At 40.1% G+C, this 11195-nt stretch overlaps 1 protein-coding gene across 2 annotated transcripts in view; it reads left to right on the top strand.

The window, feature by feature from the left end:
• The first annotated feature begins 7098 nt into the window (after positions 1-7098).
• The window catches only part of LOC131880505 (uncharacterized), a 64536-nt gene continuing 60439 nt past the window's right edge, over positions 7099-11195 (top strand). For both annotated transcript variants that reach the window (XM_059227163.1, XM_059227162.1), the window contains exon 1: positions 7099-7261. In XM_059227163.1, coding sequence (XP_059083146.1) covers positions 7102-7261 — 160 coding nt within the window. In that variant the 5' untranslated portion in view covers positions 7099-7101. The remainder of the gene's footprint in view (positions 7262-11195) is intronic.

Genomic DNA, 11195 nt, shown 5'->3' with positions numbered 1-11195 from the left:
CATCCACTCTACTGCAATAACCAAGATTTTCATCACTTACCTCTACCTACCTGTCTTTGTACTATCTGCAACTCACCTCTTACCTTTTTTCATGTGCATTGAACCAATTCTAGTCATACTCATTGTGATATCACTTTCTAGTCAACTATTTTATTGCCTTTACTTTTGACATTCTTCTTGTTATACCATTTTGTATAATGTATATACATCAGATTTTATTTTATAGTTACTTTTACGCCATGACATGACCAAGAGTCGCAATAAAGATTATTATTATTATTATTAATACGATCATAACTTTGGCCCGCAGAGTGAAGGGGAAAAAACGGTTTTGCGAGTATCTGTCTGATGCCAGTAAAAGAAATCGCATGACTTTTGTTTTGAGACAAAAAGTTAAGAAAGACGGCTTGCCAATGAATTGATAGTGCAAGAACTGGAGATGGAATTTAAAAATGATATTTTGCTAAAGATTTCAGAGTTTGCGCTCCAAAAACGTATGTGCCACCCTGTAGTTTCATGTTTTGGGCATCGATCCATTCATATACAAAGCCCAATTCCTTTTCAGGTCTGTCTGGTTCCGTGAATTTCTTCTGAACTTTAGCTTAGTATCGTCAGCATAAGAAGATATTGAAGATTGGAGGGGCAATCTTGGTAGTGGCGCATTGAATAATACGAGCTAGTAGGTGAGCCATGGACAATTTTTTTTAACAAACTTCCTGATCCACTCTACCTATATTCAAAGGCCGGCTAGATCTCCCACCTCTAATTCGTTGGTGGATCAGATATTATTTGAATATAAAGCTAAGTAAAATAAAGAATTCTTCGTGCTGATGTAGTGGAATTCCATTTCCAGAAAGGGTAAGGAGGTTGCCCTTGTCAAACAATGATAGTTAGGGATAGTTCAAATTTGAAATAAAACTCGCACCTTGACGCAGGAGGTGTTTCAAAACTCTTTCTTCACTCTCCCTTGTAAAGAGAGGAAAACGACCATAACTTCAAATAGTCCGTATCAGAGTGGTTCTCCGTCTGTGGGTGTGGTTAGCGTCTAAAAGTTTCCTTGAGAAAGATTGGGGAGGAGAATCGAACCGGATCCTCTCTCATGCTAAGAAACTGCGCCAATCACTACACCACGTCTCCTCCCTGTATTGGTTGTGATGTGATGTGAAGAGATTTATTTGATGTGAAGAGAAAATATGAGGTTTACTCACCATTCCGAACGGCTAAGTGATTCTGATGAGGTTTTGGAAACTGCAAAGTGCGCGAAACTCGACACATGCGAGCAAAAATAATGATCCTAACTTGCAGTCAGAGATGTGGAGAAAAGCTATTTTAACATTTTTTCATACACAATTGAAAAAAATCATGAAGGCTAAACTGGTACCGTGTCTGGATAGCAATGACATTATACCCTAGGGACAACGCGGCTCCCGCTTTAGTCACAATACCATCACGCAACTGATTCAGCATTTCGACAGAATTATAACAATTTTACGAACTCATGACTTGGTGGAAATAGTAAATCTAGATTAGATTTTGCGAAGGCCTTCGACTAAATGGACCGCGGGCTTTTGCTCCAGCGTTTAGTTTCAACTAGCGTCCAAGGGAAAGTGTTAAGATTCGTAGAAGGTTTTTTGATAGAGCGCAAACAATATATTAAAGTGGATAACTCACTAAGTAACGTGTCCAATGTATAATCGGGCTTACCACAAGGCAGCATTATTGGGCCAATACTCTTAATTGTTTTCACATCGCCATTACAGCATCTAGCAACAAGCTCCACTGTGTCTTGTTTTGCAGGTGACACCAAGTTGGTCCATGGAAGAACGGATGATTGCACATTGGGGTTGGAAGACAATTTAGAAGATGGGTAGAGCCACTATAGTAGACTATTATAGTGGCTCTACAGATGGGTAAAGGTGAATAATATGGCTTTTAAAGGTAACAAATTTTGTCTTATGACATGTGGTAATGTCCCCACAGTTTCAAAATACATGGACTGCAGGGCGACCCCATTCAGCAAGTTGGGTCAGTTAAAGATCTAGTGGTGATTATTCAGGACACAGGTAAACTCGATGAGCTCCTCGAAGTCAAGGTGGCTAAGGCCTTGCAAACATGTGGATGGATACATCGAACATTTAAATCCCGCGATTCAATGACTAATGACTTGTTACGAGAACTTCGTAATCTTAAGAATTTCACAATGCCTTAAAATCTTTCTCACAGAACCTTGTTCCGACGATTTTTTTTCTCGTACTTGTTTTGGGTTTTCGGTCGTACATTCGTCTTCACAACTTTTAGAGGCTTCGCGAGGCGTTGGTCATCATACTGCAAAATTCTCGACTTTGACAAGTCAATACTGACTCTTTTCAAATCTATTTCCAACCGTATCTAAAGAATGCATCTCTTGGTTGGGCAAGAGTGAGCTCTGTAAGACTTCAAGGAATAGAGAAGGTCCGACGATTTTTTATACATCGTTTAGCTGCCATGCGTAACCTCTCCTATTGGGAGAGACTAAAACAGCTAGGGCTTTATAGCGCTCAACAAATCTATGAAAGATATCTTATTTTATTTGTTTTTAAATGCAATCAGAAACGATGCTCAAATCGGAGAATTAATTTTGACGAGAATTGCCGTAAGGGTATAACGTTTGGGGTGAGAGTACAATCTAGTCATAATGAAGCTAGGCTTGTCAAAGTCATGAAATCGTCGTTTATTCCATATAGAGCTCCTAGTCTATATAATCTTGAACCCTCCTGCCTTCGACAACTCTATTTATTATCCAATGCCATCTTTTAAAGACGATCTAGATAAGTTTTTAAACACAATTCCAGACCAGCCGTATGTACAAGACATCTCGATCTGCCAACTCTAATTCAATTCAGGAACAGATATTTTACCTTGCTTGACTTTGTCCACTGTCCCGTGGGAAAATCATAATATTCTAATTTCATCCTCCGTATCGGTGGATATTCCGACTAAAACAAACAGCTTAATGGGGACGCTTGTTTTTGAATTTTGTGATGTAGTTTGGGAAAACTCTCGCACGATTTTTCCAGTGTCGCAACGTGCATGTTTTGAGAGTTATATTCGCTTGGTTTGCTGGCTACCATGCCCGTCTACTGAGGAGCAAGCATGATGAATCAACAAATTTATCAAAAAAGAACATATATTCCGTGATTTGCCGGTCTTTCCCCATTGGACTTAATTTAGGAGAGCATTGAAGGAAAAAGCATTGCTGGTCCGACACCATTCTGAATTTCAAGGATAATTTGACCAACGGGGCCCATGTTATAAACACTTTGTCCGATGTCCAGTACGCACCTTTGGGGACCAACGACACAGATGTCTAAAGCCTGGATGTTGGACAGCCGATGCCTGGGTTGCAGGGATGAGCGAGGGTTTGAGGGCTAGAGGCTCACGTCTTGAAAGACGTGGCCCATGGAAGGTGGAAAGAGGTAGGCTTGGAAGGGGAGGTGCACTCAAATGGTCTTTTGGTGTCTGATTCTCTGGTACTTTAGTTGCGCGATTATGTAAATGTGGCATTGTTTATTGTTTGTTTATTTATTGTGTATTGCTTCAGCCACTCCAATCACCTTCTTGGTGTATAAAGAGCAATGGCATTTTTAAGTATAAGTTAATTTTACAATATATAAGATAGAGAATTGTAAAAAAAGATGATAAAAAAAGTTAAGAAGATGAAAGAATGTCAATATAAAAACTATTAGATTGGGGTATAAACCGCAATGCAAGTTACAAGATCATAAGATTACAAGAGCGCAAATCAATCGCGAAGAAATTTAAGCCAATCCGCTATTGGTAGGATGTTGATAGGATGTGAAAAACGCAAAGAGCAAGGATTTTCTCTAGCTTCCAATGGCAATCAATTCCACTTAGAGCACGTTCTAACATAGAAAGAGTTGCTTTTGGCGAGAGACTGAGTAAGAGGAGGGTAGATCGATTTTTTCCTTCCTTCCCTGGTACGAGATGATATCTCAAGGTTATCCGAAGCAGGTCGTGAAGACAGGAGCCACTCTGGACCTGGATCATACAAAAAAAGCCTTGTGGGCTGAAAAGGAGTTTGTTTACCTCGTTCCTAAGAGGGAGGTCTTTCGACATGTTTGTTCATGTAGTGATGGTTAATGATTTCTGATCATCTATTACTCTATTTTGAGTTTGTGAAGTAAGAAAAAGTTCATTAAAATCAGCTCAAACAGATAGTGGGTGGTGCGTGTTACATTTTACAGATAGAGATTCAAGTGTGACATATTTTCATTAGCTTTACTCTCAATCCATTCCTTTTAGCAAGGCAGTCTATATACTAGCCAGGCATTACTGCAACCATGAAGCCCATGGTCAAGAATTGCTTCAGGATCCAATTGCCAGGAATCCCGATCTAATTGTGGCGAGTAAAATTTCCCCCTGAAACCAATCTACGGCTCAGTTCTGAAATGGGAACTCTATGCAAGTGTTCGCTTAAAAAGGGTAATGAAACCACCGTTCAACGGCTCTTCTTTTACATGGTCAATTCTTGACAAAATTTAAGAAAAATATTTGCTTTCGCAAGTCCGGCCAATTTCTCAAAAATCGAGTTTAAGACTCAAAAATCCGGACTTGCACCAGCACTAGTTGTATTTGTATTTATTGGGGGTGCCAGACTCAAGTAAAATTGGATAGAAAGATGAAAAAAAACATATAGATAAATATTTAATAGTTAATGTAATAGTTAATAGGTCGGCAAATATTTAATGAATGAATGACTTATTTATTTCTGGTCGCAGGAACACGAGACATACAGTTATAAATTTGTATGGTTCCTATTGATCGACCTTACGGATTATTATATTCCACGTCACAAAAAGATATGTTTCACGATGTCTTTTTTGCTTCTTTGGATTCATATTGGATTTAAAAGTGGTAGACCGTGAGATACGTGCGGTTTGACAAGAGCATGTCAATCATTTGCACAAGCCAACTGTAGTTTGATGGAATTCCTCCTAATGATGCTTAAGTTGCATATTTTAGGGCGGATTTTGAACTTTTGACACTAATTGCAAAGGTTGGAGAGCATTTGAATTATCACCTTCCCCCTACCTACTCTGAGTTATGTGCATTACTTGATTTGAAAAAATAACTGAGCATTAATTTGAAACAATAATTCTTGGCAATACGACAAAAAGATTAATTTCATGATGAACCAATGACAAGCCAATCGGACGTTTTTTGCGACGTCAAACTTTTAAATCAGTCCAAAATTAAGGGACAGGAAGGAGTAATGCTAAAGCCCTGCACTCACTTCTTGTGAATTGCCAGTAATAAAAAATGGTCCCTTTGAGCTAAAGGCTCAAAACGTGGGCTCGTGCTTTTTTAATTTGCATTTATTTTGCCTTATCGACTTTTTATATGCCAAAAAAACCTTTCCTGGAAGTTTGTAACTTTAGTAAAAAAATTGCATGTTAAAACTTTCCCAGGACGGGGTGTTGATTTAGCATCCAGGCTCATCAAAAGTTTGACAATACTGAGCAAGCGACCACGTGGCTCAGATGGATTAGAAGGTCAGAAGTATGCACACTCCCGCCATGATTGAACTAGGTTCTCTTTGGGAGAGTTCATTCACGGCCCAAAAGCGACTTTTCGAGCCCTACTTTTCGTGCGTTCAACACCTTGATGGCTATAATGTGAGAGAACAAGAACTTCTTTGATTGCGGGCAGAAGAACAATTATTTGCGCCCTTGCAAGATCAAATCCCCATCAACTGACAACTCATCAGTTATTGTTTTGAACAGCGAATCGTACCCAGATTTGGCCCGAGAAACGACCTGATTATTGATTTCTTGTCTAAGAAGCCAGTTGTTTCCCAAATTGGCGATTCAGTTTCTTGAAAGGAAGTGTTCATTTTTTATTGTCAATATCACAATCAACTCGCACCATCAGCCCATTGAATTTTCAATAATCGAGCGATTTTGAATGAGCTGTGTCACAAAACGCAATAAAATGAACATGTTTGGTGTGATTTGGTGAACGCACCATCATATTGGCTCAATACCTCAATGCTATTTGCCTAGATGAACAGATAAAATGAAATAAATGTCCAAATTCAATGCATACACCGTGCAGTTTGGCTGGGTATTTTACTCCATGGAAAAACGTCAGTTGTTCATGAGCACGTTCACTTGATAATCCCATACAAATAACCATTTAAGAAGGCATGAACCTAATTCAAAATCGACTCGAGTCGAAAAAAATAACATTCATGTGATGTTAGCTCAATGCAGACGAGTCATCACCTCGCTTTTTCGAACGGTTCTCTTTGACGGAAATAGCCCAAAAATTGGATCTCATGCCTGTGTGGATTCACTTTTTTTCGCTTCTCGCCTATCAGGGCTACCGAATTTGGCTTACTACGATTCTTCTTGATCAATTTGTTATTTTTTTTTTCATTTTGAAGCTGAAATCCCCAGTTTTCGAATCGAAGCATACTTTGCTTTTAAGCTGTGAATTGACAAATTTGATCCCCCAAAATATCCAACTTGCTCTACTACTCATTGAAAATTCTTCAGTATGGTCACGCTTGATCGTGCTTGGAGCGATTCTTCCGACGAAGCGACAAAGTCTCTCACAGATCGCAGAAATTTGGAGCAGGTTCCAAGTCCAAACTGTGAGACTATGAGGCTCAAATTGTGCTGTGGTTCGCAGTTTTATCTACACATTGTGTGAAAATCTGTGTCGTGTAACTAGACCATTGGCCAGGACCAAGTCACGCATGACTCGTCTCAGCTCCACTGAAAAGATTCCAGCCTTGTCAGACTTTCTCCCTATGAGAGGTAGTCGGTCCCTCCCCTGAACCTACTAACTTCGCCCAATATTTCCCTCTAAGATAGGGGTGCATAATGGGGTGCCATATTCTAACACAGGTCTGACATAGATTTGGAGCAAACGGAGCAAAGTGGGGGCTCACAAGTTAAAATATGTCTCCAGAACATGCCTAACATCAGATTTCCCTTCGCAATTGCGGCTGAACAGTGAGCAAAATGTGCTCCTTGTGTCCAACACATTTGAATACTGACAAGTGGCATTTTAAAGCATTGATAAAAAATCGAAATAATGATCAATTCAAAAATGAATTGTGCGTGGAAGGTTCTGGTCTTTGTTGTAGCGTTAATTCCAATTTTGATCTTCTATATTGTGAATCGCGGTTGCAATCACTCCTTCACTTATGCTGAAACAAGGGCAGAACTATTTAGGGCATCAAATCCCAGCTATGGTAAGTTACAATGCCAACATAATTTCAGACAGAAATGGTCTAATGTAGTATGTATGAGAGTGAATTTGGAACGTACCATTATGACTTAGCATAACTGTACTACAGGCAATCATTTGCAAAAGAGCGCATTATTTCCGCAATACGAAACTCACCATGCCAGCTTTTGGAAAAGGTGAAAAATCCCTTGTTGGCAGCTCCAAACATAAGGAAATGTGAATTTCTAAGCTAAATGGAACAATGAGAGGTTCCTTCATTGTTTTTACGTGCCTGGATTGCGGAGGCCTCAAAAGTGTATTCAGCTCTTGAAATCACTATGATTGATCCTAAAATTTGATTTAGGACAAAGCTCAAGGATACTTTTAAATACGTAAAGTATTCATGATGCTTATACTGCATGTATTGCATAATACTTCATATTCCCAACTTTCATGGTTCATCCCATCAATGGTCGTATTATCTTTTTCTCCATTTTGTTGTTAGTCAGTCGCATGCTCATTTCCCGTTTTTGATTTTTCAATCAGTGTCTTTTCTCTCGTTGAAAAAGAATGTATACGTGAATGTGAATATGTGGAACTAACCATGGCTCACATACAAGTACCTGCCCACCATTTGGCGACCAAGAACTTGCTGAAACATAATCTAGGTCGTTGTGGATTTGTCTGACGAGCGGTATTCCATACGCGCCTACCGTGGTCATTTAACCCGCGTACAGCAATCTCTTTAGCAAGCCATGATTACCACCAATGACTTTCGTCACTTCTCGTCGACCTTCAGACTAAGAATGATGCCTTAGTGAAGGCTTATGACCTCTTTATGTTCAAGTATGAAGATGCCTTTGACGAGTGTAAATAAAGGCTATCGGCATACACCTGGGCCAATCTTCATTGCTAACTATCCTGCAAAATGTGGTCACTATCCTACTTTAAATCTGTTTATCAAGGTCGGCCTCTATTCTAAAGTCCAACTACTGATTGCTGCCACAAGAGTAATGAACTTTAGATACATCTGAATACAAATCACTTGCTACCTCTACTCCCCACGATGCTAGAACGATCTCGGTCGTCTCGGAACTATGGCTACTCTTCTAGGCTTACTTTATTCATCTGAAAACACACCCTCTATCCGCTGTCTTGCTCCGATAAGAAAAGTAGGGGAATTTTTGGCCAATGGAAAAGGGGATATCCACATATGAAACAAATGGCTTTATATTAGTGTTCGATCCGTGTTGAGATGGAACCGATGAAGCATATAGCTCCTTCAGAACACCTCTGGGCTCCGGGTGATGGGCAAGGCGAGGTCGAGCTCAAGAGATTGGAGATTCGATTGCTTTCGAAGAAAGACGTCTTTATTTTCGCTCCCATCGTTGTTTTTGAAGCAAGCTTGGATCTGTAATTGTGCTCTCCACCTACTCAAAACTGACAAAGAGGCTGGGAAAAGCCCTTGGGGCAAAGCCTTCTCGGCGCCGTTGGATTCAAAACTCCTAAACATCAGAAATGGAAATCAAAACGGCTAAATCGTGTTCTTATGGTGGGGTAACGAAAAGATACTTTCCAAGCCAGGTCTTGGATTTTACGAGTGAGACGTCGAATGCCAATCTGACAACGACAATCATCGCCGACTTCCTTTTTTAATGATCTGAAGCTTGAGAAGCATGAAGTAACGAAAGTGTCTTGTCAATTTCTTGACGATGGTACGAACTCGGTTCTTTATTTATTTATTACCCAATACCTCTTATTCCTATATTCCTCTATCGCCTACTTTTTGGTGTTGGAATGGATGAACGTACAATACAATACAATATTCCAAGCCTCCCTCAAGGTTGAATTTCTCCAAGAAAACTGTTTGCACGTGCTCGAGGAAGGAAGTCATCGTTAACGACCGTTTTAGCATCCTCTTTGAATTCCAACGAACCTACGGTGGGATTGAGTGGAGGTGTCATATTCTCGAGGCGGAAGAAAGAACTCCATCCTGCGCTTACTGAATGTTCCAGAGATAATGACGAGTAACGTGTGCTCATTTTCCAAACCGATAACAGGAGGGAAAGACGTAGTCTTTGTTCAATATCACGATCCTCGACTTTCGGGAATCCCCAACGGAAATAAGTTGGTTCTAACTGAAGTAATGGAAACTGTACCGGAATTCATCGAGATCAATTCGAGCAAAATTCGTGTTTTGCAACAAAACCAACCCAGCCGAGGTTTTGCATGGCAAAAGACTGGTCATTTGAAAGCGGAGTGCCCGACAAAAGAGGATCAGGTGGAGCTGACCAAAGCACACCACGACGCTACGGACGAGAACCTGATTAACAAGCCCGGAAACTTTCCTGCTCTAGATCTGGAAGAAAATACTAAGAAGAGAGACGCAAAGGCAAAGCCCAGAGAAACTACCAATGTCAACGCAACAGGATAGTCATTTCAAGAAAAGAACAACCGCAGGTCGCGTAAGAAAACGGACACCACCAGTCGGCCAACCGTGGTAACTCGATCTCGACCTCCTAAGCCATGACAAATCCACGATTGTCGCTAATTGAAGCAAAGTTAACAAAGTTCTACACAAACAAAAGCCACAAATTGTAGCTTTGCAAGAGGTTTTGCAGGTCGAGAAAGTTCAATAAGCTTTCAGTGATTATCACCTTGAACACTAAACTCGTTCAGAAAGAAGGGGCGAGGGCGTGGGTGTACTGATTCACAATTCCATTCCTTATAATCGCCGGAATGATGTGCAAATGATGCCACCTGAATAAACTCCTGAGTGTTGAAACCTCAGACTTTTTACATTTTCAGATTATGTTCCCCCTGACGAAATATTAAGATAGCCATTTTAGACTTGGACCAGCAACTAAGCCAATGCAAGTGAAAGCCTTTGTTGTGTGTGGATACTTTAATTTAGAATTTACAAAACAGAATTCTAGGACGGACAGTTTTATCGACCTCATTTTGAATTTGCAACTCCTCCCGTTGATATCATTACCAACTAGAATAACCCTGACCACAAGCTCACAAATTGATAGCATTTTTACCAACTACAAAAGCACGACGTGTGCTGTATTGCTTTGTGACATAAGTGATCGTCTTGCACCTTTTGCTTCCATTTGGAAAAGAAATTTCATCAACGAAATACCACATCTTCGTAGATCACCGGGGTATAAAACCATGGAAAAACAAAGAAATGCGTTGTGACATGTTAATTGGAACATCATTCCTGAGGATCCTGTCGGATCTTTCTCAAATTTTAATAGTAAAATATCTGATGAACTCCAGAAAGCTTGCCCATTCTTTAGAGATAGCCATTCCAACCCTGCAAGAAAGAACAATGATTAGATGACCCTCAGACTTCCAGTTGTTCGAATCATTGAGAAAATGGCACGTAACACCTGCTCGGGCTTAGATGGAATGCCAAACACTGTTTTAGAAGAGTTAAAACATGATGTTGCCGGCCCATTGGTGGAACTCATAAACATTTCATTGATCTCTGGTTTTGTTCCAAAAGAATGGAAAATTACGAAGGTCCTTCCTCTCCGCAAAACAGGAAAAATAGATGATGCCTCAAACAATAGACCAATCAGTATTTCGTCCTCTTTATCGAAAGTCTTAGAGAAATACATTCATTTGTAAGCAATTTTTTCATTCTTTCGCATCTGAGCACCTAACGGATTTTCAGTTTGGTTTTAAACCCAAGCATTCATCAATGCACGCAATCCACAACTTTTGCACAACAAAAAGGGATAAAGGTACACCAAAGTTTTTGGTTAGCACACCAATAAATAAACTGGCACACGCATAGATAAAAAAGTTCACAAACAAAAGCGACCAAACCAACAACAGATTTTGGCACACCAAACTATAGCTGGATTCTTCGTTGATCAGCTTACCCCTCTCGTCTCACCATTGAGACGACTGCCACAGTGGTTCAAAAGCCTTTTTGAATTCCAACA

The sequence above is a fragment of the Tigriopus californicus genome, chromosome 5, assembly GCF_007210705.1.
Source record: "Tigriopus californicus strain San Diego chromosome 5, Tcal_SD_v2.1, whole genome shotgun sequence".
Classification (NCBI taxonomy): Eukaryota; Metazoa; Arthropoda; class Copepoda; order Harpacticoida; family Harpacticidae; genus Tigriopus; species Tigriopus californicus.
Note: the sequence above shows the minus strand (reverse complement) of the source record. Positions and strands in the feature narration are given on the sequence as shown.